The following is a 26,265-nucleotide window of genomic DNA, read 5'->3' on the forward strand; positions in this document are numbered from 1 at the left end:
CAGAGTTTCAATTATTTTAATAAGCACTCAGAATAAATCTGGAGCTACTGATATTATCTATTTCCATGACTAGGGACTACTTTCATCAAGATTCTAGGTTTTTTTTTGCTCCTTCTTCCAATACTTGATAATTTATGACAGCAATATGCTAGAGAACATTTACTAAAAAGGAACCAACTTCAAGTCAAAATCTTTTGCCATATATGCAGTGATTTTGGGATAAGCCTCCTGAATTAAATCATGAACTGACACAGCTCATACATTCATATCTTAGAAGCATATTTCTAAAGAGGAGACATCACAATATCATAACATAACAGAGCTGGAAGGGACCTTGGAGGTCTTCTAGTCCAACCTCATGCTCAAGTAGGATCCTAAACCATTTCAGACAAATGGTTATCCACTCTCTTCTTAAAAACTTCTAGCAATGAAGCACTCACTTCCAGAGGCAAGCTATTCCATTTTCATGTAACATTATACTTACAAGTTCCACATATCCTTGTAAATTGTACCATTGCGTTTCAGTATTATGAAACACATTGCCCATGCAATGTGTGTTAATTTGAATGATTTGTGCATTGTTGAGTAACACCTGGATAATTGCAACTCATTCGCCCAGCATTAGAAAAAATATATTCTGGGAAGTCTTAGAACTCAAAATTCTTTGCATATTATAGGAGGGGAAAGAATTATGTCATGAGAAGCAACTCAAAATTTACCTCTTATGTCTATATAAATAAATATTTCTACATAGACTAGCTATTATCAGTAAGATCTCTATTCATGTGACAGTGCCTTGAATTCAACGAAGTGTTAGATCAAATGGTACAATGTTTTTCAAAGAATCTGGTTTACCAAAGATATTTGAATTGGAGAGGCCCAAAACAGTTTGTGGGATATTTATCAATATTTATAATTGTCATTTGGTTTCATTGTACAAATTGATAGGAAATAATTGTTGTGAATCTTAAGGGGGAATTTTCTCCAAAACAAGATGCAATAAAATCTAAAGCTTACTTTGAGATATAAACTTAGTTCCACATTAAAAGTGCTTATTTGGCACAAGTGGAGATTAGGATCTGGAAACTCCTTAGACATTCAGTTATTTTTTTAATGGAAAGGTCTTATTTCTGTCTTGAAGTTTAAATGAAACTCTAGTAAATACAGTATTGTCTATTTTGTAATCTTGATTTTGAATCACTCTGTAGTAAGAAATAAGATGGGGTGAAGTAAACCTTATAATTTTAGTACACATCTGAGTTTACATTGGAGAGCCTATTTTTAAAAGCCCTTCATGTTGATATGAAAACTGCCTTTTTACCAATGAACAGAGAATGTGCATATGTTTCTTTACTGGCAGTAAGATATGCTTCCTGGAGCAAAATAGCCAAAATTAGCCAATAAAAGTTCACTCTGTTTTTTTCCTGATTAGATCTTTTTCAGTTTTTGTTCTATCTTGGATAAATTCCAAAATAAAAAATAGCTAGTACTACAAATTGAGACATCAATACCAACCATTATTTTAATGTTCCATAATCTGAGGGGCTGAATATTTCTACAGCACCATAAAGTGCTGATATTGTGGGCTTGATTCCAAGTTGAAAAAAGTAGGCTGAAACTGGTTTGGATTTTCAGCGAAAACTCCTTCCTACAGAACACACCTCAAATTGCAATAAACATTTTACAACCTTAATCCAGAATCCAGCGGCTGCCCACAGAATTTTCACATGCCTCTGATCTGCATGTAGTCACGTTGCTGGTGGGGGCAGGCTAATGTCTAAAAAAGCTACATTATATCCCTGGGTTTATCTGTTGCAGTGCTTCCTAAACATTTTTTCTTCATTACCTAGAACCGTGTGACTGAGTAATGGTTTGTGTATTCTTACCCAAATGGGGAGGGAAGGCAGGGGACACCTTTATTCAATTTTGAATAATTTACCCAGGTTTGGAAAACATTGATCTATTACTTTCGCTTATAAATGCTCATTCTCTTGCACGAGAAAAAAAACAAAAACTAAAATACGGGGGGAAAGTTTTACAAAACAACTGTAATGGAGAAATGGCTATGTAGGCATCTCAAGCTCTGGACTTGAAACGTTGGAAACGGTAGACTTGCTCATGCAGTTTTGAGCAAACTCCTCACACTGAGTATTACTTCTACTAGATAAAGTAGAAGAATGTGGTTGGACAGCATCACCACCAGATGGATTCTTAACTGGCTGACCAACCACACTCAACGTGTAGTCCTCAATGGAACTGCATCTACATGGAGGGAAGTATGCAATGGAGTAACCCAAGGCTCTGTTTTAGGCCCAGTATTCTTCAACATCTTTATCAATGACTTGGATGAGGGAATAAATGGAGAACTCATCAAATTTGCAGATGACACCAAGCTGTCAGGAATAGCCAACACTCCAGAAGATAGGCTACAAGATACAGAAGGATCTTGACAAACTTGAACATTGGGCGCTGTCTAATAAAATGAAATTCAATGGTGAAAAGAGTAAGGTTCTACATTTAGGTAAGAAAAACGAAATGCACAGGTACAGTATAGGTGGTACCTTGCTCAATAGTAGTAACTGTGAGAGGGATCTTGGAGTCCTAGTGGACAACCATTTAAATATGAGCCAGCAATGTGCAGCAGCTACCAAAAAAGCCAACACAGTTCTAGGCTACATAAACAGAGGGACAGAATCAAGAATAGACTCAAAGGAGTGTTAATACCACTTTATAATGCCTTGGTAAGGCCACACTTGGAATACTGCATTCAGTTTTGGTCGCCATGATGTAGAAAAGATGTGGAGACTCTAGAAAGAGTGCAGAGAAGAGCAACGAAGATGATTAGAGGACTGGAGACTAAAACATATGAAGAACGGTTGCAGGAACTGGGTATGTCTAGTTTAATGAAAAAAAAGGACTAGGAGAGACATGATAGCAGTGTTCCAATATCTCAGGGGTTGCCACAAAGAAGAGGGAGTCAAACTATTCTCCAAGGCACCTGAGGGTAGAACAAGAAGCAATGGGTGGAAACTAATTAAGGAGAGAAGCAACTTAGATCTGAGGAGAAATTTCCTGACAGAACAATTAATCCAGTGGAATAGCTTGCCTCCAGAAGTTGTGAATGTCCCAACACTGGAAGTCTTTAAGAAGATGTTGGATAGCTATTTGTCTGAAATGGTATAGGGTTTCCTGCCTAGGCAGGGGGTTGGACTAGAATACCTCCAAGGTCCCTTCCAACTCTGCTATTGTACTGTATTGTGTCTTAGAACAGGATGAGACGTTTTCAATATATCGTTAAATGAAAGAGAGAATATTTTAGTGTGCAAGCGTCCCGGCCGAGCTTCGGGTAGGACGGTCGCCCGCGGCCGCTAAGGACGGTAGCTCCGCCTTTCGCGTGAGGAGGGCGCGCGAGAGCGGAAAGAAACTGCCGCCGCGTTCTACATTGCAACTCCACGGACGTGGGCGTGAGCGAGCAAGCATCTTCCGTTTTCCGGTCGCGCGCAGCCGCAAAGGCGGGTTGACTCTCGCGCAGGATGCCAGAGCGAGTCGTCGCCCGGCCGAGGGTTTAAGCTGCGGCGTGGAAGGGCTTGTCTGTCGCCGCTGCCTGGCGGGAGGAAGGAGGCTCCGGCGCTCGTGCCGAATTCGGGACGCGGCTACTCCCCGCCGCGACACCGGCTGACCCGGGGGCCGTGTCTTGCCGGGCAGAAGGGCATGAGACGGAATCGGTCCCTGGGCCAGCTGGGCAGGCGGTGGTGGTGATTGAATGAGTCTCTTCCCCTCCCACCGCCACCATCTCTGTGCCGCTCTGGGCCTCCCTGAAGCCCCGGTTCCTAGCCAGTGTCTCCATTCGCTGCCGCCCGCGCCGCCTCTGCTGGCTCCGGATGAGCGCGGCCGGGCCGGATCGATCCCAGGCCTCTGGGATTTGGGGGTCTGCCGGCCTGGCGGGAGCCGCTGCGATGCCGGCTTTCCCGCGTGGCTCCGGGCTGCCTTGGTAAGGACGGGTAGCCGCTCCCGGGTGTGAGCCAGCAGTGTCGTCTTCCCGGCTGCTGCTGTTGCCGCCGCCGCCCCTCCCGCCTTCGTGGCGCGATGACGACCCCGGCTCTGCTGCCTCTTTCTGGGCGCCGGATCCCGCCTCGCAACTTGGGTCCGTCCTCCTCCTTCCCCCATCACAGGGCTACCTTGAGACTGTCCGAGAAGTTCATCCTACTGCTGATCCTCAGTGCCTTCATCACGCTGTGTTTTGGGGCGTTCTTCTTTTTGCCGGACTCCTCGAAACACAAACGGTTCGACTTGGGCTTGGAAGATGTCTTGATTCCTCACGTGGATAACAGCGACGGTGGGAAAAACCCGGGTGGCTTCTTGATTCACGGGCAGGGCCACGACCAGCACAGACACAGGTAACCCTGTTGCCTTCAGTTGGTGGGATGCCATATGTTTCTGGGAAATAACAGTGCCTGTCGGTATTGAAATGCAGTGTTTTGCTGAAGAATTATGGTATGCTGATGGGTTTCTGACTTGGGTTGCTTAGGGTTGTCCAGAAGAAGCACCCCCACTATGTTTTGTCATAGACTTGATGTTTGAAATATTGCAGTTTTATCGCATTTTCTCTAGCAGTGACTCTTCTCTTTCAAGGTAAGTCACAAATGTGGCATTCTACAAACTGAACACTGCCATTCAAGGACTGCAATACAGGAAAAATCCACAAAAGAGAAGACAAATGCCTTTTTTTCTGGAACGTGTCTGAGGGTCCAGGAGTATAAAAGCTTTAGATAGTGGTACAGTAGTCTGTTGTCCTTGCTAATTTGACATGTGGTGATAAAAGTATTCGCGAAATTGTGTTGCAGTGGTGAGTTCCTGCCAGTTCTAACCTCTTCTATAGAAGAGGTTCCACAAATCTACAGTGCCATTTAGAACAGGTTCCAGCTCCCTCCCCACCCCCCGCCCGTGCGCACATCATCAAGATGAAGAGCGAGAGGAGGAATTCTGGGAGTTGAAGTCCACAAGTCTTAAAGCTGTCAAGTTTGAACATCCCTGGTGTTTTTTTTCTAAAGGGTTAGGGGTGCAAGGGTCTTGTAACTTGACAGCTTTAAGACTTGCATATTTCAGTGCCAGAGTTCTTGAGCCAACATGACTGGAGGAGGAATTCTGGGAGTTGAAGTCCACAAGTTTGAACACCCCTGGTTTTTTTTTTCTAAAGGGTTAGGGGTGCAAAGAGTTGCGTGCTTCAAATGCCAGAATTTTGGTTGCTAAGCAAGAGCGTTGTTAAGTGAGTTTCACCACATTTTACAAGTTGGCCATGCCCACCCAGTCACATGGCTGGCAAGCCACTCCCACCCGGTCACATGGCCGACAAGCAGGCCACACCTACAGAAGAGGGTCTAAAAAAATTTGAAACCCATCACTGTATATCTGAAATGTAGTCAGTCTCACAAAGAGCTGAGTCAGTTCTAAAATAAGTAATAAAGATATCAACAGATATGCTGGCAGTAATTTAACCTGCCTTTCATATACATTCAAAACCAGTTATAAGCAGACTTGTAACATTAAGAATCGTAGCAAATGGAATCTGGAAGTTTTTAAATGCCCAAAGTTTTTAAATGCAACAGGATGAAAAACTGACAAAAACTAAAAAGCAATATTATCAATGAGATAATAAACTCTGAACTTTGCTTATATATACTTTATCAGTTTTTCTTTTTAAAAATATATGAAATAGTAAAAACAATTAATTTCAAGAAAAAAGTAAATACCAGACCTAATTGGGATATTGTTGAATTTATACAGTTCAGTTACTTAGTTAATTATATAATTATAACAAAATTTAAAAGAATGACTCAGTTTTATTTAACATTAAAGTCCAATGACTTTAAATTAGAGACTGACTTTACAAATCTAACTTTAGGTAATAAAGAGTATTATTATATATTAAATATTACATGTAAAGCACCCAAACGTTCAAAAAATGAATGTATTTTTTGTAGTTGCCTCCTGTCAAAGAGCTCAAGGAGGCATATGTACCATTCCCTCCTCAGTTTTTTTCAACAACCACGTCTCTATGGAGGGATTTGGGCTGGCAGAAAATGATTGGCCCAAAGTAAGCTTCTGAAGCCGAGAATGAATTTGAATCTGGCCCAAGCCCAAAACACATACCATTATATTACATTTACTCTATTGGAACCTTAATACTAAAAGAACTGGTAGAGATGCTCAGCAAGACAGATGATGGGCAGTAATTTACTTTCTCTGCTTTTCTCCACTTATTCTGCTCTGAAAAGATGAGGAATAGTTTGAAATGTAGGAATAGAAATAATATGTAAATGACCATTAAACACTTTCTCCCAATTCCACTGTCAGAGATCTGGAGGGACAACAGTTGGATGCAGCCCTAGTTTCTAAAGACTTGAATATATAGACATATTATTTTTTAATCTAATAGTTTTGTTTGTAGGAAAAACATGTTGGGAAATGTGTTATGTCATATTTGTAGAGTTCTCTTGTCTGCAATACTTCTTGGTTCATTTCCTTGAACAAAAAAGGGGAAGTTTGTGTGTGAGTATGTTTAAGAATTGTGATGATAATAGGAAGTATAATAAAAAATAAACTGAAGAGAATAGAGAGGAGTAAAACATGCAAGGAAAAGGTAAGAACAAAGTAAGAACATAATTAAGAAATATATAAAGAAGTTATTTCCAACCTTCATCACAACAAATTTGGTAACTTTTCCGCTCTAAAATTACAAACATTTATCTTCATCTTGTATCTCTTCTCTTCTCTTCTCTATAAAACAAAACTAGGTATCAGCCTTCCCAGGCAGACAAGGATAATACTATATTGTAAAGCTGCATACATTAACAGAATCTTGCAAATTTGCAAATTTCCTGTTTTTTCTTTTACATCTGAGAAGTTAGGGAGGATTCCTTCCCACTCTTTCTCTGCCCAGTTGTGGGCTATGCCTTCTCCTATTCAGATTGTTCCTTAGGCAGCATTTCTTCCAAGGCTTTCCTATGTACCATTACATTAGGTCACTCTCTTGGTTTGTCAGTTGTGTTGCCCTTTTAAATTTTAAAACTGTAGCAAGTTAGTTCCTTTTGTAGATCTAGTGAAACATCCTTTTTCTAAGTCAGTCTCTTGGCCTCTCAATTGTAAATCCACTTTTGGTACATTGTCTACATTGTCAGATATACCATGTTCTTCACTAACATCTTTTGGATATAATCTGTCCATAAAAACAAACATTAATACTGACATTGTTGGTATTTTAGTTACTATGTTCAGATCTGTTCTACAAAAGACTCCTTACAATGTTTTGTTCCATCTAACATCTTTGTCCTCTCTAGTGTCCACTTTTTAAAATCATAAAAATATTTGTTTCTTTTAAAAACCAAAACAGGATCCATTTCCCATGAGAAGTTGGTTGCATTTTATAATTAATTCCAAAATCTGGATCCTTAGTCCAGTTATAATTTTCTAAGATCAAAATCTCATATGTTTTTTTGCTACTTATTCTTTAAATTCTGAAGCTTATGAATACAATTTTCTTTCATTCAGCACTGAAGACAGACTTGCTTCAGTTTTAAAATAATCATTCCAAAGTTTTCTAATGGCTTACAAGTAGTTAATGGTGATTTTTGAAAGTGAGTAGAAAATGAGGTTTGCACTTTTAAAAGTTTCTATGGCTGTTGCAAGCAAGATGGCTAATTCTATGGTCTCCTGGTGCTGAAACTCATGGAAAACCATTGTCCTACAATCTCCTCTTAGACAGCAGCAATCTGGAGCACATGGGGGAAATCTCCCATCCCTCCTTTATCTAGAGAGGTTTCAAGGAACTAGTTTACTGACTAGTTCCTTGATCTTTGCCAAGGTTGTCAGATCTGCTTTCGCTGAGCTCAGTCTAATATTCAGGCAAACATTTTGTATGCACAATTCAGTTCTTATGCTCTTTATTTTCTCTTCTTTGTGTATGTCTCTGATTACCTTCCAAGGGAATAATATTTATTGGAATTGGTTGCCAAATATTGGCTTATGTTAGCAATTGACATTCTTTTTGTACTACAGACATCCTACTTTCAAAACACTTTTCCTCACCATTGAGAGCTATGCAGGGTGGTGGTGGTGGCACATTTTCTCTAAAACTATTTCTCTAAAACTATTTAATTTATAATTTAGACAAAACAAACCTTACAAAAATAAAACTGGAGGTGAATTCTGAATATTAATGTTTACATTATTGTTCTCTGCTGTATCCATAAAATGTATATGTATAATTATGTAATAAAATGTAAAATGTATATAATTAATTATTTTAGTTTTTCTCTAAGAAATTTTATTAAATGTATTTTAAATGGGCACCTTTAAATATTTTGTGAGCTTTCGTAAAATCATTTTTCAAACTGGATTATGAAAAATGTTTTCATACTATCTGGAAAACCACACTGACATTTTAAGTAATTTTTTACAGGTAGCCAGGATAAACATAAACCTTAGGCTACAAATATTCTCTTCTATTGGAGCCAGGATTAAGTTAGGATCATAAGAATGATAACTTTTGGCTGGTCTATGACTGCAATAAATAAAATCAAATTGAATGATAATTTCTTATAAGTGTTTTAAGAAATCCCAGTGTAATTTTATAAAATAATTTTCTGCTTAGTCCGAGTACAAACCTATTATGAATATTTAAAAAAAAGACTCTTGGGTCATGTGAATTGTAGGTATACATAGCAAGGGGAACAGGAGCCCAACTTCTTTCACAAAGTTGTTTCTTATAGAGGAGGCAGCATTATATATGCCTCCTTGAACTCCTAAAGTGAAAAGTGAGTAACAAATCAAAGATTACAAAGATGTTATGTCATCACTCAAATACCATAATTTATATACTTCGATTGTATGGAATGCAAATATGTAATGGCAAGTTAGATAATGTCATGGATATGCTGTTATTTTGGCTTCTTCGTGGTTTACTGCTGATGCCACTTTCTCAAATACAATATTTAGTTTTAATTAAAATCAAATGTAATCTAACAAAAAAGATAGCTAAACTGCTATCTGAAGTAGGAACGTCAGCTGAAAAGGAGATTATCTGGCATATATAAGATTTCTCACTACACCTTTTGCCTTCATGTTTAAGCTGGTCATTTGGAGTATACGAAAGACACTTTTCTCTAGTTAACTTGAATCGATATCAACTTTCTCCACACTTAATTTTAAGGACGCTCCACTTAATGGCCTAGATAAGATAGGCAGTATTGTATTAAAATTTAAAAGCTTCTCTGGGCTTAGGCAATATGTTTTGATTACTTGCCAGAGCAGAAGAAATCTGCTGCTTTAATTACCTTTGCAGTCTGATTTGTTGAAACCTGAAACTGTGACGTTGTTTTCTCATCTTGTTTTTTTCTTCAATCTGATAACCATGTTCAGATATATTAGGAAATTATGGTTAATAATTAAAAATATATTTGATTGCTGAACCTAAAAAAGTTGCAAAAGATTCTCTTGAGTCCAAAGTACTGGAACAAGATATACGTATATTTCAGTTTAATAAACCAAGATACATTATGTCTAAGTTGATTCCTTTAGAACTTCTATAGTTACAGTACTTTTTGATGAATGAGTAAATTATAATGAGTTCATGTGCCACCCACTGAAGATATATGAGTATGAACCTGCATTTTTAGTTAATGAAGATTATGTACTTCCAAGCTTAACTTGATTGCCCTCTGAGGATAAAAGCAATGTTTGTCTTGCAGAAAAGTAGCGTTCCTTCCTATTCATAATATTAAATTGTTCTAGAGGTTTGTATTGTATTGTTTTACAAAAAAATTACATGAAGTATTGTAAAGAGCAGTATATGCTATATTAAAACTGTGCACTCTTTGAAAACCATTGGGCAATACTTCTGATACCATGCAAACGCAAGCACCATTTTGCCATTCATTAAAGCAGATTTATTTTTTCAGGCTTCTGTTAGAATCTGAAAAAAAGGCAATGCTGTTTTAAGAATAGCATTATCTGTAGTGACTGAATTACTTAATGTATTACTCTTTCAAGTTTATTTGGAATCCTGAAAAAAGTGGGGTTACAGTGTTTTAATGAAAATAGATATTACAGTCCCGTGTTGGTGAACCTATGGCATGCATGCTACAGGTGACATGCGGAGCCATTTCTGAGGGCACGCGAGGCATTGCCCTGTCAGATTTTTGGCCGTTTTTCACCATCCGGATGCTTCCCTGAAAAACCGCCCAATGTGCAAAGCAGAGGTTTGCGTGTTGTATTCCAGAGGCTTCAGGGAAGCCTCCTGAAGCCTCTGGAGGGAGAAAATGTTACAAATTATAAAGTAACATTTTGCAGCATTGAGAGAAGGATATATTTCTGTGGGAAAATAAGTAATTAATCCAAATTCCCTGATAATTTCATTATTACAGAGTTTACATTTAGGGCAGCACATGTACTAAAAGTGGAATGATATTTTATTGAATAGCAGACAGGGTCCTCTTGTGTTCACTTAAAGTTTGAAGCACTTCTGAATCATATTTTAAATGAACACAATCCTACTATGCTTTAGAGTAATTGATAGCATCAAATATACTTTATAGATTCTAGAAGTAAAAGAAAACACATCCTTCCTCAGCTTACCATATTTCTAGATAGACTGGCTTGGTTGTTCTTAGTTATCTAGTTTATATTAAAATTTCTTTAATGGTGTACTGACTGCTAAAAACACAGGTGTCTTGCTTTTTTCATCCTTCTAGAAAATATTTTGCAGTGGTGTTTGTTTAAACAAATAGCGCAGTGGCTATAGTGTTGTTTTCATTTTCAGAAAGGGAAATAAATGGAATCTAAACTACTGGCTGGTTGGTAATAAGGACAGAACAGTTGCAAAGGGTATAGCTTGATCTAGTTCAGTGTTAACTGCCAATTTATTGAAAATAATTATCTGCTATTAAGATGGCTTTTCGCATTAAAAATAATACAGGTAGTCTTTGATTTAGGATTGGAATTGGGACTGGAATTTCTGTTGCTGAGCAATGAAGTTGTAAACTGAGGCATTCCATGACTGTATCACTTGGCAATGGCACTGTCGGTGGCTGTTGTTAAGCAAATTGTACCTGTTTTACCTAAGGACCAACTCCCCAACCCAAGTCTTTCCAGACTTGGTCCTTCCCAGCTCTAAGCCTCAGTAAGGTAAGGGACTGCCTTCAATCCCCCTGTACCCGCCCTCCAAATCTCTGCCCTGTTTGCTGGTCTGTATCTTGCCTTGCAGAATAGCAAGCAGACCCAGAGCTGTATGGCTCTGGTGTAGCTTGCTATACCCCAGAAATTTGCAGCTGTCTCATCCCAGTCGTAGTGCAGTTGCCCTCACCTCCCTGCACTCCAAGGCCACTGCCATTCTTTGCTCCATCTTCCCCCAGCTTACCTTGCTGTCTTTCTGCTCTTGCTCCTGGCAAGATATGCATGATTTAGCCTAGCCCTTTGCAGCAAGAAGCCCCTTTGCGTGAAGCCATCAAAAGCAAACCCCTAGCTTTGTAGCTGGTATGTATGTCTGCTATGTGGCCCACTGGTAGTTCCACTCTATCAGCCTTAACTATTGCCCTTTTCTTTACTACTATAAGGTTATAGGGCTCTAGTCTGAATGACATCCCAGTGTTCTTACTGTAGTTGTGTGTCAAGTGGCTGAGCGTATCAATCATTCATTAACTCTTAGCATACATCTTGTATGCATCCATGTAGAGGAGGTGGTTGACGATAGTTCCATGCTTGAAATTGTCTCTATAACCAGTCCTCATGATTATCTGATTGGGGTATTTTATGCAGAATAGCAGAAAGGATAATACATCACCTTGATATATGCCACACTTGATGGTCACTTGTGTGAATTGTCTTGAGTTGATTTCCAGTGTTGATTTCCACAGTCCCAATGAATTATTGATGAAGTTCTTTGTATAGTGCTAAATGTTCACAGATCCATGAATTGTAGGCTTTCCTGTAGTCAGTCCAGGCTAGGCTCACATTAGCCTTTCTAAACTTAGTTTTGGGCAACTGCTCTGTTTATGAGCAACTGGTGTTTTGAGCTTCTGGCGTTGTTTCCAATATCTTTCTGAGCTGTACTCATATGGCCTATGTCCTCCTTTAGATTGGTGGCTATGATTCCTGATAGAACTTTTCATGTTTTGGAAGGAAAGTTATTGGCTGGTAGTCGGCTGATGCTGTCCCCTTACCTTTCATGTTCAGCACTGTCCGTCCTTGTGTTAGCCAGTCTGGGTGGGAGCATACTGCTAGCTGCTGGTTCATCTGTGCTGCTGGGCTTTTGTGTACAGTTATGAATTTCTTAGCCAATACGCATGGACCATGTCCGGGCCAGGCACTATCCAGCTCTTTATGTTCTTGATCCACTGTTAGATGTCTGCTATTACGATGTTGACAATGACTGGTTCCTGTTCTGAGAAATTCTACCAGCTGAGTAACTTCTCTCTGAATAACTTTGATCTTAGTTTCCAACTCATTTCCATTTGGGGTATGCACTGCTGTTCCTTTTGATCATGTAAGCAAACATCTCCAGAATTATAGTGGCTGTAGTGTATACCACCAGTTCCTTGGTTTGAGTTGTAGTAGGGATTGTTGTGAGGGCACTATTAGTAGCTTCTAGCTTGATGGTGTTTCTCCACTAAATGTTGGTAATTGGTCTCAAGAGTGTAGCTAGTTTATTTATGATTTTATGTCTCATAGCAGTTACTGTGTTCTGTAATGCAGGTTGTGGCAGTGATATTCCAGCTTCAGAAGTTGGCTAAACATCCAATTTTTCTTCCATTCTTCTTGAGTCCAATATGTAATGTGTAGTTGATCTATTTCAAGTGTAATAGCAGCTTCCTCTTCACTATGTGGTTGCAGGTCTTCTGTTTATCCATAGCTTCTTCATATGTTTCACCTCTCATTAGCTCTGCTGTTGTAGTAGCATTCTATCAATTTCTGGTTTTCTTGTCCTATCTTGTTTGGTTCGTCCCAGTAGTCACTTATTGTTAGATTGTCCTGCTTCTCCAACTTCTGGCACAGATCTTGTTTTAATCCAAATGATGTCTGAACCAGCATGGCTCTTTTAGTTCATGTTACTCTCATATCTGAATAAAGCATTAGGTAATCTTTTCTCAAAAGACCTTTACTTACAGGTAACATAGGTACCAACTGGGATTCAACACCCAATCCCCTACATCAAAAGAGCAGTGCTCTCACCACTGTATTATCATATACTATATTTTTTTGCATTATAAGTTGCACTCCCCCCCAAAAGTGTGGGGGGAAATGTCTGTACATCTTATAGAGTGAATATTGCGGCCGGAAGAGGGGTTGGTGCAGCGGTGGCGTTTGCTGCCACTGCCTGCCATCGCTGCTGCCACTCGTGACTACCGGGGAATGCTGGAGCCTTTGCTGCCGAGCAGCAAATTGGTGGTTGGATTGGCCTCCCAAAATATTGCCGGTCAGCTGTTCTAGGTGGCGGGGATCACTGCCGATCTCCGCTGTCAATTACTGCCTAATGGCGGCAAGCAGCAGCAGTGGCCATCCCTGCTGCCTAGAACAGCTGATCATCGGTATTCCAGGGGGCTGATCCAACCACTGATCAGCTGCTTGGCAACGAAGGCTCCAGTGTTCCCTGGTGGCAGTGGCAGCTCAGTTCAGTTGACCGGTGGTGGGCACAATGGAGTGGAGCCCTGACGAGCCAAAACCTTACAGATTTTCAGTTGGATTCAGGTCTGGGCTCTGGCTGGGCCATTCCCAAACTTTGATCTTCTTCTGATGAAGCTTTTTTTTTGTAGATTTGGAGGTATGCTTTTGGATAATTGTCATATTGAAAGGTGAAATTCCTCTTCATTTTCAGCATTTGAGCAGAGGCCTGAAGGTTTTGTGCCAAAATTGATTGATATTAGAACTCTCCTTAATCCCCTCCACCTTGTCTAAAGCCACAGTTCCAGCTGAAGAAAAGAAGCCCCAAAGTATATGCTGCACCACCATACTTAACTTGGCTATGGTGTACTTTTGATGATGCGCAGTGTTGTTTTGTGACAAACATACTTTTTGGAATTATGGCTAAAAAGCTAAACTTTAGCCTCATCAGATCATAACACATTTTACCACATACTTTTGTCAGACTTGATGTAGGTTTTTGCAGAATATAGCCAGGCTTGGATGTTATCGTTTGTAAGAAAAGACTTCTATCTTGCCTACCTATCCCATAGCCCAGACATATGAATACAGGAGATCATTGTCAATGTAGTACACAATCAGTACTTGTCAAAACTTCCTACACTACTTTTAATTTTCTGTAGACCTCTTGGCAGCCTTTTGGACCAGTTCTTTTCTTTTCATTAATTTTGGAGAGACCTCCAGTTCTTGATAATGCCACTCTTGTGCCATATTTCCTCCATTTGTTGGTGACTGCCTTCACTGAGTTCCATAGTAGGTCCAATGCCTTGGAAAAAATTTGGTACCCTTCTCCAGACTGATGCTCTCTAATAGTGAGATAGATCCCTTTGCAAGCTCTTTGCAGGCCTGAGCAACTGAATAAATCTCCAAGGTCCTTCCAACTCTGTAATTCTCATTCTCTCTTTCTCTCTCTCTTAGGTGTTTGAGGGCTATTATAAAATTAATTTTCTTGAATACTTAGAACATGTATTTGAACATAAGAACTCTCAAAGGTATCACTCACAGTATTGTTTCAAGACTTTCTTGTACCAACAGCTTGTTTAGAATAGATGTAATTTGATTTAAATCTATATTTAAGTAGGTTCAAAGGTATATTTAGAAATTATTTTATGGAATATTTGCAAATATTTCAAAAAATAAAAATATAGGAGCAATGTATTTCCTTTTTATTTAACCTTTTCATTAGACCTAGCTTATCTTTATAAAACATTGTCTTTTTAGAAATGGAATTTTTTCACTAAAAATATAAAAGGTAAAAGCTTATTCAAGTTGAGCTGAACTCCTAATGACTACAAGAATAAATAAATGCAATTTTCTTGGCAACAGTATAAATATGCTTGGCTATTACCTTTTCCAAGATAGTTTGGATTTCTCAGTCTAATATAAGGGTCTGGAATTCTCTGGTGTTAGCTATAAAAGACTAAGAAATAGATACTGTATTGATCCCGAGTTACTTTTATTACAATAGCTATAGTAACAAAATCTTGCAAGTCTCAATGTGCTTCACTTCCTTTTTTATTCCATGCAAATTGGGTGGTGGTCATGCTGTTAGAATCATTAGCTTTTTTGGCCTAAACCCCAAACTGGTGTTGATGTCATGTTTGGAAAATGTTGGTGGCTGGATGGGACAAAATAGCAAGATGGAGCTGCTTCCCTGTGGCTCTGGTTGTAACTCTGACTGGAATTACATGTTCCCTGAAGGAACAGGTCCATTAACTTGGGAGTTTCTCCTGGACACATAACCATTGCTGGTTGCCAGGTAGAGGCTGTGGCAAGTTGCAGCTCTATTTGGCACAGAAAATTTTGACAAAAATGGTTTACCTTATTACCTAATTGCTGCAATACTGCACTGCATGCTTCATCGGGCTTCCTTTGAAGACCACTCAGAAATTATAATTGGTACAAAATATTACAATTCATAAGTGAAAGTTGATGTAGAAATATGACTCCTGTGTTCCACATGCTTTGTTGGTTATCACTACTTTTCCAGAGTAACTCAAACTCCTGGGATTAACATATAAGCTTGGCTCATAGGTGTTTTGCTGTCTTTATATAGAATTAACCTATCTTGCATATGCTCTCCAACAAGACATGTTGCTGGTGTTATACTTCTGAGACAATTGAAAAACAGAGGGTTATTGGAACTGGTTTTCAGCTAGTTTCTATTTTATTTAAAAAAAACATTTCATTGAAATCAAATTAGTAAAAGTGAGGTGAAACTTGAGTATACCCAAAAAGCATATGTAAGACAAAGAATTGACCCTGTCTGGCATTATCATATTATTGTATGGGATTTATATGCTGCTTTTATTGAAGTTAACTGCCAGAGGACAGTATAGGGTGCAATGGTACACTGAATACATAAATAAACATTGGGATTTTACAGTGAAAATGTTTGCATCTGATAAAGGACACTAAAATATAGCTGCAACATTGGATATGTATATATGGTATTGAATTCAGAAAAATGTTGACACAAGTGATTGTTTTGTAGAACTGAAAATGTTGCAAAAATAAGTTTAATATTATTTCAAGATAAAAAAAACTAAAGCTGATCAAATATTTTAAAAAATATCTTTATAAAAAAGCTGCTTTGTGATTAATAAGCCATTTAACTTTGTTTAAAACTATATTTCTTAGTAATGTTAAAATTTAAACATAAGTTCTGATATTAAAAATGTTACCTTCACCAAAAAAGACAAAGTTATGTTTCTCAAATGTTTAGAGTGAGATTTAATGTCAATACATTTGAAATATTTCTATTTTGTGTAGTCATTATATCTCCCAGCCACTTTGAAGGAGAAGTCACTAAATCTTCAACTTGGTGCCTTGCTGGCATCCTGCCATCAAAGGCTAGGGCAGAAGGGGCATGGGGAGAACAAAAGGGGAATAGGTATGGGGATGTGATGTGAAAATGGGACGAGGAACAATAACTGACGAAGACCAGGGAAGCACAATAACAGTTTGTGCGTGCACAGAAGCGCCAAAGGTAAGGAGCTCGGGCGGGCGGGCCCTCCGGAGCACTGTACCGGAACATTACCCGGTGCTCCGGGTAGGATCTGGTACACCCGTACTGGGGTGTACCGCCTGCAACCCACCACTGGGCTAGAGCTGCAGTCATGTTAGCCTGGAGAAACACCTCTACTATGGGGATCATACATACAATGTCAGCTCAAGGGAGCGACCAGGAGGAGAGGGAAGTCTGGGGGGAAGCATCATCAAAACCTCCTGCAGGAGAGCCTTCTGAATGGCTGGGAGAGGCGGGAGCCTGTAACAACCAGCTGAAGCCCTGGTGGCCTCTTAGGGTGAGACGAAAGAACAATGGGAAGAATAGGGGGTGATTTCTATCTGTGGAAGCCATGGCAGTTGCCGAAGGGAGCCATGATTGGAGCTTGAGGAAAAAATGACCATGGAGGAGCTGGACCAAGAGGGCTGCATGCTGAAACAAGCCATAGAGTTCCTGAGGGGAGTCCCTGACTCAAGGAACACAGCCGGCTACCCAAATGACACAGCCCCAGTGGGGAATGCTGCAGCTGTACCCACAACCACAGGGGCATCCATTCCCACAGCACCAGCAGCCACCTCAACTCTGCAGTTACCCGCAGGTCCAACACTCCAGCCTGTACCACCAGCTGGAGTTGCGCCAGCAAGGTCACAAGATACTGACCTTCGATGTGAAGTTCAATGGAGACCCCAAGCAACGGGGGTTCTTCCGGGTGCAAGTCTGGACCTACATGCAAAAATATGGTCTGGATATAGTGACTGAGGGGACCAAGGTGTGGTGTGTCACTATGGTGTTGGAGGGGATCACTGTGAAGTGGATGGTCACTCTCCATAATGATGCCTCGGAGCTGCGAAACATTGTTTCATGGCAGCACTCTGGATGTATCTTGAAGATAACCTAGCTGACCACAAGGTTAGAGACTGGATCAAGACCATACACCAGGGCTGGTGGAGCATAACTGAATTCACCCAAGACTTTTGAGACCTGGCCTCCTGGCTGACTAATTAGCCGCAGAACAGCCTAATTGGATGTTTCCAAGATGGGCTGAACAATGGAATCTACCATTGAATCTACCAGTGCATTTCCAGGCACACACACCCTCCATGGCTGGTACATCTTAGTGGAGGAGGTAAAAATTGATCTGGCCCTTTCCTGACATCATCCCTCCTAGAAAAGAAGCTGTCAACCAGTGTACAGAGCCCATAATGATGCTCCACTGGCTATTTCAAGTGCGGGAAGGAGGGGCATTGATCTTTCAAATGCCGAGCTACGCGCCCAGCCCAGGGGACACCTTTGAGGCCCATTAAGAAGCTAGCGAAGCCTCCTCAGAGAATCCAAAAGACAGATCTGGAGGCAGAGGAAGTCGCTGAGTTCACCCCGTCCCTCAAAGATGCTGAGAGAACTCCGACTGTTCCAACTGATGGTCTGATGAAGAGCAGCACTGATGGAGAGCGACACTGAGTTTGACAATGATCCCCTGGTAAGTTGCCCAGTCATCCCAGTGACCATCTCCATAGAACTGGTGGTTCCATCCTCAGGGTGCAAGAGGAACCTAGTGGCCCCCCTGGACTTAGGTTGCACCAGATGCCTAGTCAGTCTTGCCCTAGTTGAAAAACTAGGCTTAAAACTCAAGCAACTTAAAGTGCCTGTGGCTTTTTGCCAGCTGGATGGCTCAATAGCAAGCAGGGGCCAGCAATGTTCATCAAGCCAATAGAGATAAGGATGGGGGTACACACAGAGACTTGGAGCTTTATTGTAGCACCCAGCATGGAGAGATCCCTCGTGCTAGGTTTGGCATAGCTACTGAAGTGGAAACCCTATAAGAACTGAAGAAGCAGGATATTAAAGATTCGGTGAGATGGGCCCAAAAGGGAACTGGAAAAGAACTTTGAGGTCCCTACTCCTAAGCTACCATTGGCAAAGCTGAGAAGGGATACTTGTGATGTCATGATGGGGCCAGTGCTCTTGCAGTAAAATGAGCAGTGGGTCCTGCAGCCATGTGCCCATACTTCCAAAAAGCTTATCGAAACCAAATGTAGGTGGGCGGTTTGGGAAAGGAAACATATGCGGTATGCTGGGCACTCTTAACTTGGAAGCATTTCTTGGAAGAAAGGAAAACCCCTTTTGTTTGCCCTAAAAACATTCCCCCCAAGATTGTCACCCAAACAAGTCTGTTGGGCTTAATAGTTTAACCCGTTCAATTTCACACTGTGATATCTCCCAGAGGGGACGAACATCTTATCCAGACTACTACCAAATAACAGTTCAAAGCCGGAGGTAGTTAGACTGGTTATCCCATCCTGGTTCCAGTCACCACCAGAGCGCAAGCTAAACTAAAATCCTAGGTAGTTGGAGCATTACAGGGCACCCTGAAAGCAGCACTGGAGGAGGACAAATTATTCCAAACCCATAAAGATTGTTTAGCTTAGGTGAGAGTCAATGGCTAATGGTCTGTAACTACTTGCCCTACCTGTGCCTCTGCCAAAAGGCCACAAGGGAACACACCTGGGCTCTTCCAACTAGTGGCCATGCCCAAGCCCCATGGAAAGAGATTTCAATGGATTTCATAGTGGAACTACCCGAGAGTTCGGAAAATGCAGTGATTTAGGTGATAACTGATTTATTTTCTAAACAAGTACATTTTGTGCCTTGTCAAAAAAATTCAATTTGCTTGTACTTTAGCCAAGTTGTTGGTACAGCTTGTCTATAGACTGCACGAGAGCTCCAGAGAGAATAATCTCAGATCATGGAATCTACATCACTTTGTGTGTTTGGCAAGAGTTCTTAAAGATTTTGGGGACCACTCAAGGGCTTAGCTCTTTTCATCATCCGGAAATGAATGGAGGGTGAATGTATGAATGGGATCATGGAGCAGTACTTAGGTGTTACATTAATTATCAACAGGACCACTGGGTGCACCTTTTTCCTTTCAATGAGGTTGCCTACAACAATTCAGTATACAGTAGCACTGGATTCACCCCTTTTAATGTTTCTGTATGTGAAATTTAATTCTAGCTTGACTTTAGTGTAGCCAGCATCCTTTAGTAAAAGAACCCATCACTTCACTCAAATGGAGTTGGGGGTCTTTCTTTCCTAAGGGCCTGGATTAGGGCAGGTCTGACAGTTTCGATAATAAAACAGTTCATACAATCTGAATTTAAAAGACTATTTCATAATAAATTAAACATATTCAGTTGCTAAAATCACTTTATAAATGATGCATGCTAAACAACATAGTTTGTTGTATATGATACAGTTAGAGTACTGATATCTTCTTACACGCCTTATACACCCAATGCATGTACTTTACATCAACATAATATGCAAGAGCTCACAATCAAAATAAAACAATAAAATATTTCTATATTTTCTAATATAAAAAATGAAAATTTATATTAAAGGCATAATGAAGAAGCTCAGGGTTCATTTTATTTAAGGTAGGAGTTGTTAGCATATACTGCCTCAGCATCCATGGTGACTGAAATGGTGGTGTTAGGGAGATTGTCAGTAGAATTCAGAATTCTTAGAAAGTCTATGGTGTCTTGTATACAGCTGGGACTACTGGTGGTATAGGGTCTAAATACAGGATCCGTGAAATTTGATAATATATGGAAAAAATGTACCAGTGTCCCCCACAACATGGACTTCCAGCCATTGTGACTATAATCACTGATACCAACATGGCATACTTTGCCACCAGGCTATATGACTTTGTACTTACCCATAACGAATTCACCACTGGTTTGCATATACTTGCAGATCTGTGTTGCTGTCATGGGAATGGCTTATACATGACTTCATAATATGCCAACATTTTCATTGGTGATTTTGAACATTTTCTCAATTTTTACTTTATTTGAGATTCATTGATGACATCTGGATCCCTTTCCATGGATCCAGTTGTCATCAATGTTGATTCATTCTTACAGAGGAATTATTGAGTCTGTTATTTGTAGTTTCATAACTGTCTGGTACAGGACAGGTATAGACTCCAATGGATAGTTAAAGCTGCAGAAAGAACAACTAAAAGCATCTGTCTTCTATAAAAGACATATATATTGTGCAGGTCAGAAGGGGGGTTGAGAAGATATCTGTAGATCTCTCACATCCTGGAGATAAACTATTTCAACTCATTTCCTCGGAACAGTGCTATAGAGCAGGAGTGTCAAACGCAATTTCCTTGAGGGCCGCATCAGGGTTGTATTCGACCTTGGGAGGCTAGGATGGGCATGGCCTGCTCGATGTCACTCATGTTGGGGGCACCTGTGGTGACCCGAGTGCTCTGCCAGTGAAAATGGTTTCCCAAGCTCCATTTTTGGCTGCGACAGCCTCCTGCAATCTCTGCCAAAGAAAACGAAGCTTGGGAGGGTTGTCTGTGGCCCTTGTGAGCTCCATTTTTAGCTGTAACAGCCTCCTACAACCCTCTGCTAGTAAAAATAGAACTTGGGAGGGCTGTATACAGCGCCCCCCCCCCCCCCGAGCTCCATTTTTGCTGGCTGAGGCACTGCGGGCTGGTCCTTTGCTATAGAGCATTTAATGCCAAAATAATTAAACACAGGGACAATTTTTCTCATACCATCACTCTGTTGAACACCTACTTCTTTCGGTGCTGCCTAATGTCTATGTATATTAACCCATGTAGTTGGGTGTAGTACTTCTCCTTCTCATTATCTTTTTTACTTCCCCTTTTAATCATTACTACAACTACTACTATTACTACCACTACTGATCATCACACAGTCAGCCAGATCAGACTGGCAGATGTTTTTGTCTACCTATTGAGCCCTTACCAAGGACCTGGGATAGGCAGATCTGGGTGTTTGATGGTGTTATAGATATCATCGCAGGATGGAAGCTGTTCCCATTAAAGCTGCCTTTTACAATTGACTGTGAGTTTGTCAATGCCAATGGTGGTCAAATTGTGCTCCAGTTGTTTTGGGATTGTACCCAAGACACCTATTACTATTGGTACTACTCTTGCTTGACTTTGCCACAGTCATTCTATTTCTATTTGTAGGTCTTTGTATTTTGTTATCTTCTCCAGTTCTTTCTCTTCTCTTCTGCTGTCTCCAGGGATTGCCACATCCGTTATCTAGAACTTTTTAAAAACTGATTTCTGACAAATAGCAAAAATAAGAGAACAATGATGCTGATATGAGAACCAGATCCTACATCAAACTCATATTTTTTACTTTGCCTTCACGTGTACATCAAATCACATGCACTAAACATAAGACTAGATGTTCCTTCAAGTGCTTTTATCTAATATGATGCATTACAGCATATAGGGTAGTTTACACAATCTATTGCTAATTATTAAAATGAAATGAAATTCTTGACTATGTAAAAAAAGTTTTAATTATTTAAGATTTGTTTTACTGAAAACTTTTTGTTATACTTTCTTTAATGTAATTTCTTTAAATCCTCCAATACCAGTAGATGAATAGTTACCTAGCAAGTTATCTTCATTTATGCTTAGGATACTTAATAGATTCTTGGATAATAACAGATTAAATTCAGAATTTAATAATGTGTTTTGTTCACAACAGTTTTCAAAAACAAAATTTGAATTACCTTTAAAAATTAGTCTTATTATTGTTTTTATATTTAGGGAAGAAGAAGAACGTTTGAGAAATAAAATTCGTGCAGATCATGAAAAAGCACTAGAGGAAGCGAAAGAGAAACTGAAGAAGTCAAGAGATGAGATCCAAGCAGAAATTCAGACAGAGAAAAACAACATTGTAAAAAGTTTGAAAAGCAAAAGTAGCAATCCTCTGCCACCAGTCCCTGTGCCAAATCTTGTAGGAATAAACAGTGGAGATCCAGTGGATCCAGATATACGAGAAAAAAGAGATAAAATTAAAGAGGTAATGAGTTATGCTAATGGTTGTTACCTCCTTATCTTTATTGATGTGAAAAGCATGAATTTGGGAATTTTTACTATCTAAATGCTACCAGTTTTGCAATTTAATTATTTAATTAATTAATATAGCCTCTACTTAGTACATGACTCAACAATGAGCATGCAACTCAGGATGTGAATGATTGTAAATATAATGTTTGTGCAAGGCTTTTTTGTGGGGGATGGTTCAAGTTAGTCTTGAGTCCTGGTAACTGCCTGAACAGGTTCTCTGCAGTTTATTGGCAACATTGTTTGGCGGTAGTTTGTATAGATTATCTTATGTAAGTTAAATGTAATCATGCCTGTACCTAAGGTAAATTTTAATAAGATAGCTACCAAACTTTTCTTATAATCGTCACAAAAAATATTGCCCAGTCGTTGTGCACTTTGAGGTGATGTGAATTGTAATCCAGGGCTCCTGAAGAATATTTTGAAGAAATGTTGGGAAAAGATCATGAATACAGATAGTCCTCAAGATACGACTGATCAGTTAATGGCAGTTTGAAGTTATGATAGATGCCCCCACCACAACTACATACTAGCCAGTTTCAAAGTTGTGGTCTCTGTAGCATCTATATAGTTATTTGCCTTTATGACCAACAGAAGGGATGTTGCCGTACCACCACCCCCGCCTGTTTCTCACTGCCTCTCTCCCTCCATGCTGCCCTCCCACCAGAATCTCACAGAAATTGGTCCTGATCCCCACACCCATTACCCATACCAAACTCTGTGAAGATCTCTGGAACTAATGTTGCAGAAAAAGGACAGGCCATGCATCCCTAGGCCAGATGGCAGTGACCTGGAAATGACTGACCATTTTTCCCACACTTGCTTGTGGGCGGGAATAAAATGGTGAGTTCAAGACAAACAACCCCATTTTGCTCCCTTAACAAGGTTGCAAAGTGCTGCAGAAAGCTCTGCAGTACGGTGCAAACAACATTAAGTCAGCAAAATAGAGTATTTTTTTTCCTGCAGCCACATAGGGTGATTCCAGAAGCGGCAGCAATACTAGAATATAATTTTACCACTGGAATTATTTGTGACCGCTTCTGCAATTGAGAGACAAAACAACCCATACTGCTTTGTAAATAGGGTGATGCTATGAATGCACACACAGAAAGATGTGTATTAAATATACACTGTAATCATTATAATATATTGATAATAATGAATATCATATTCCTGTTCAGTAGGGAGCATCTCCATTTATTACCTAGGAGTTCCATGCAGAGAATCTGGATTAGATTTAAACAGTTAAAATTTGAAACACATTACCATTTTCAGACTTTTAAGCTCTATTTTGAGGTTTATTTTATTGAATTAATTTATTAGCTACTGCAATCACCAAAGCAACTTTAGGTACAATGCAAAGATAAGAAACAGTGTAAAACAGATACAAAGATAGGCAACAATGAGAAAATATAAAGTGAAGAGAATCAGTGGATTTCAATGATTAATAGAAGATCTGTGCATATAAGATGGATGTATAAAAATATTTTTTGTTAAAACATCTACAGGTCATAGCGACATGCTACATGCTAACATTTGTATTTTCTTTCTTTCTTTTAGATGATGAAACATGCCTGGGATAATTATCGGCAGTATGGATGGGGGCATAATGAACTGAAACCTATTGCTAGGAAAGGACATTCCACAAACATATTTGGTAGGTTATTTATATTGCAAATTCTACATTACCTTCTCTTCTTTATATTATGGTATTATCAGTGATGTATTTTACTATGTGATTGAGCAGCAGAAATTAAGGTAGAACTGTAGAATCTATAGAAAGGCACAAAATGGAATAGAAATAATATTAAGAACCAGTTTGGTCTAGTAGCTAAGGCACCTGGCTAGAAAACAGGAGACCATGAGTTCAAGTTTCACCTTAGCCATAAAAGCCAGCTGGGTGATTTTGGGCCAGTTTCTCTCAGCCCAATTCACCTCACAGGGTTGTTGTATACAAGATAATATGATTGATACACAAAAACATTGGATTAATTGGATTAATACAGGTAGTCCTCGACTTAGAACAGTTTATTTAGTGATGTTCAAAGTTACAATGGCGCTGAAAGAAGTGACTTATGACCGCTTTTCACACTTTACAACTATTGCAGTCTCTCCATGGTCATTTGATCAAAATTCAGATGCTTGGCAACTGACTCATATTTATGATGGTTGCAATGTCCCGGGGCCATGTGGTCACCTTTTGTAACCTTTTGACAAAGTAAAGCCAGATTTGCTTAACAACCGAGTCCCTAATTTAACAACTGTGACAAGATAGGTCGTAAAATGGGGTAAAATTCATTTAACAGATGTCTCACTGAGCAACAGAAATTTTGGGCTCTATTGTGATCGTAAGTCAAGGACTATCTGTAAAAGATATTAAAATGTCCTTTTATTATAAAATTTATATTAATACACAGAAAATTAGTTGCTGATTTTCTATAACCATTTATATAAATATGTGAATATGACTTTAATTAATCAAATTCTATTTATGATCGCAGACTAAAACAAATGGTAGCATGAGGATGAGGACGTTAACACTAGATGAATTACAGTGATGAAGTAAATCTTATTTACTCTTAAACTGTCTACAGATTAACCAATTCCTCATGAGTTGTGTATGCAATAATGCAAATTTTGCTACAGTGTAATTTTAGAATCTTTATCCAGGAATAGATATTGAATATAAAATTAATCAGAAGCCCTAAGAACATCTTAGGTAGCAGTTCTAAGAGAGAGGTTTTTTAATGACCTCTCTATAACTTATTAAACTCATTAAAATAAATTTTAAAGATAAGAAGGTTGACCCAAGATAAAAGCAGAACTACAACTGAGAACTTTCTACTGGTAAGTTTAAATGATATAACAAAAGTAGCAACCTGACTGCTAATAGTTGGAAACACATCTGCAAAAAGATAGTTTGCTTTGTGTCTTGATTTACTTATTATATGGATGATTTGCTTTGTTTGATGTTTCATATGCATGATGGGTCCTTCTAGGAAAGCCTGGAATATTAAGATAGGTGGGATCATTTTTAAAACAATGACAAAACATTTTTTTCTACAATTTGTCACAAAATGCCTGAAAAAAGGAGACTTTCCAGTTACCTTGTTGACCAGAGTAATAGAAAAAACATAAATGTTATCCCCAGCAAGTTGACTCAATGATATTTATCAGGAAAGGTACACTTTGTAACTTAGTTTCTGTGAACTATTTATCTTGGCATAGCTGGTAGAATCATCAGACAACTCTCCATAGCCAGCCCTACTTTAATTTTCAGGATTTGATCCACTTTCTTCACTTGAGTGGGTTAGGTTTCCACTCAAGTGAAGACAACAAATCTTCGAAGAATTGTGGAGGGTTTTTTTTAAGCATTTTGGTGGCTGAGATGAAAAGATGAACTTTGATTAGAATCTGCACATAATTACGTATGCTCAACCATCAATCTAGATAATTGCAACTTAGTGTGGAGCCACTCATGGAAAATATTTGGAAAGTGTTGCTACTCTGTTTCCCCAAAAATCGCTCTGTTTCAAAGTAACTCATTTGCAAGTAGACAAAGCTTCCAGTCTCTGTCATTTTTCTGTCCAGGTGAAAAATGTGTATGTCCTTGGGAACCCTGTAAGCCATTGTGGCCATGGGCAAGCAGATGGTAACA

The 26,265-nt window shown here is 39.4% G+C and overlaps 1 protein-coding gene across 1 annotated transcript in view; it reads left to right on the forward strand.

Moving 5' to 3' along the window:
• Positions 1 to 3,514: 3,514 nt before the first annotated feature.
• Positions 3,515 to 26,265, forward strand: part of MAN1A2 (mannosidase alpha class 1A member 2) — a 64,029-nt gene continuing 41,278 nt past the window's right edge. Inside the window, exons 1-3 of the mRNA XM_087716466.1 lie at positions 3,515 to 4,397; positions 22,308 to 22,563; positions 24,168 to 24,264. Coding sequence (XP_087572592.1) covers positions 4,087 to 4,397; positions 22,308 to 22,563; positions 24,168 to 24,264 — 664 coding nt within the window. The 5' untranslated portion in view covers positions 3,515 to 4,086. The remainder of the gene's footprint in view (positions 4,398 to 22,307; positions 22,564 to 24,167; positions 24,265 to 26,265) is intronic.

Source organism: Thamnophis sirtalis, unplaced genomic scaffold (genome assembly GCF_051295495.1).
Source record: "Thamnophis sirtalis isolate CommonGarterSnake01/CBP01778 unplaced genomic scaffold, rThaSir2_p1.2 scaffold_5, whole genome shotgun sequence".
NCBI classification, from domain to species: Eukaryota; Metazoa; Chordata; class Lepidosauria; order Squamata; family Natricidae; genus Thamnophis; species Thamnophis sirtalis.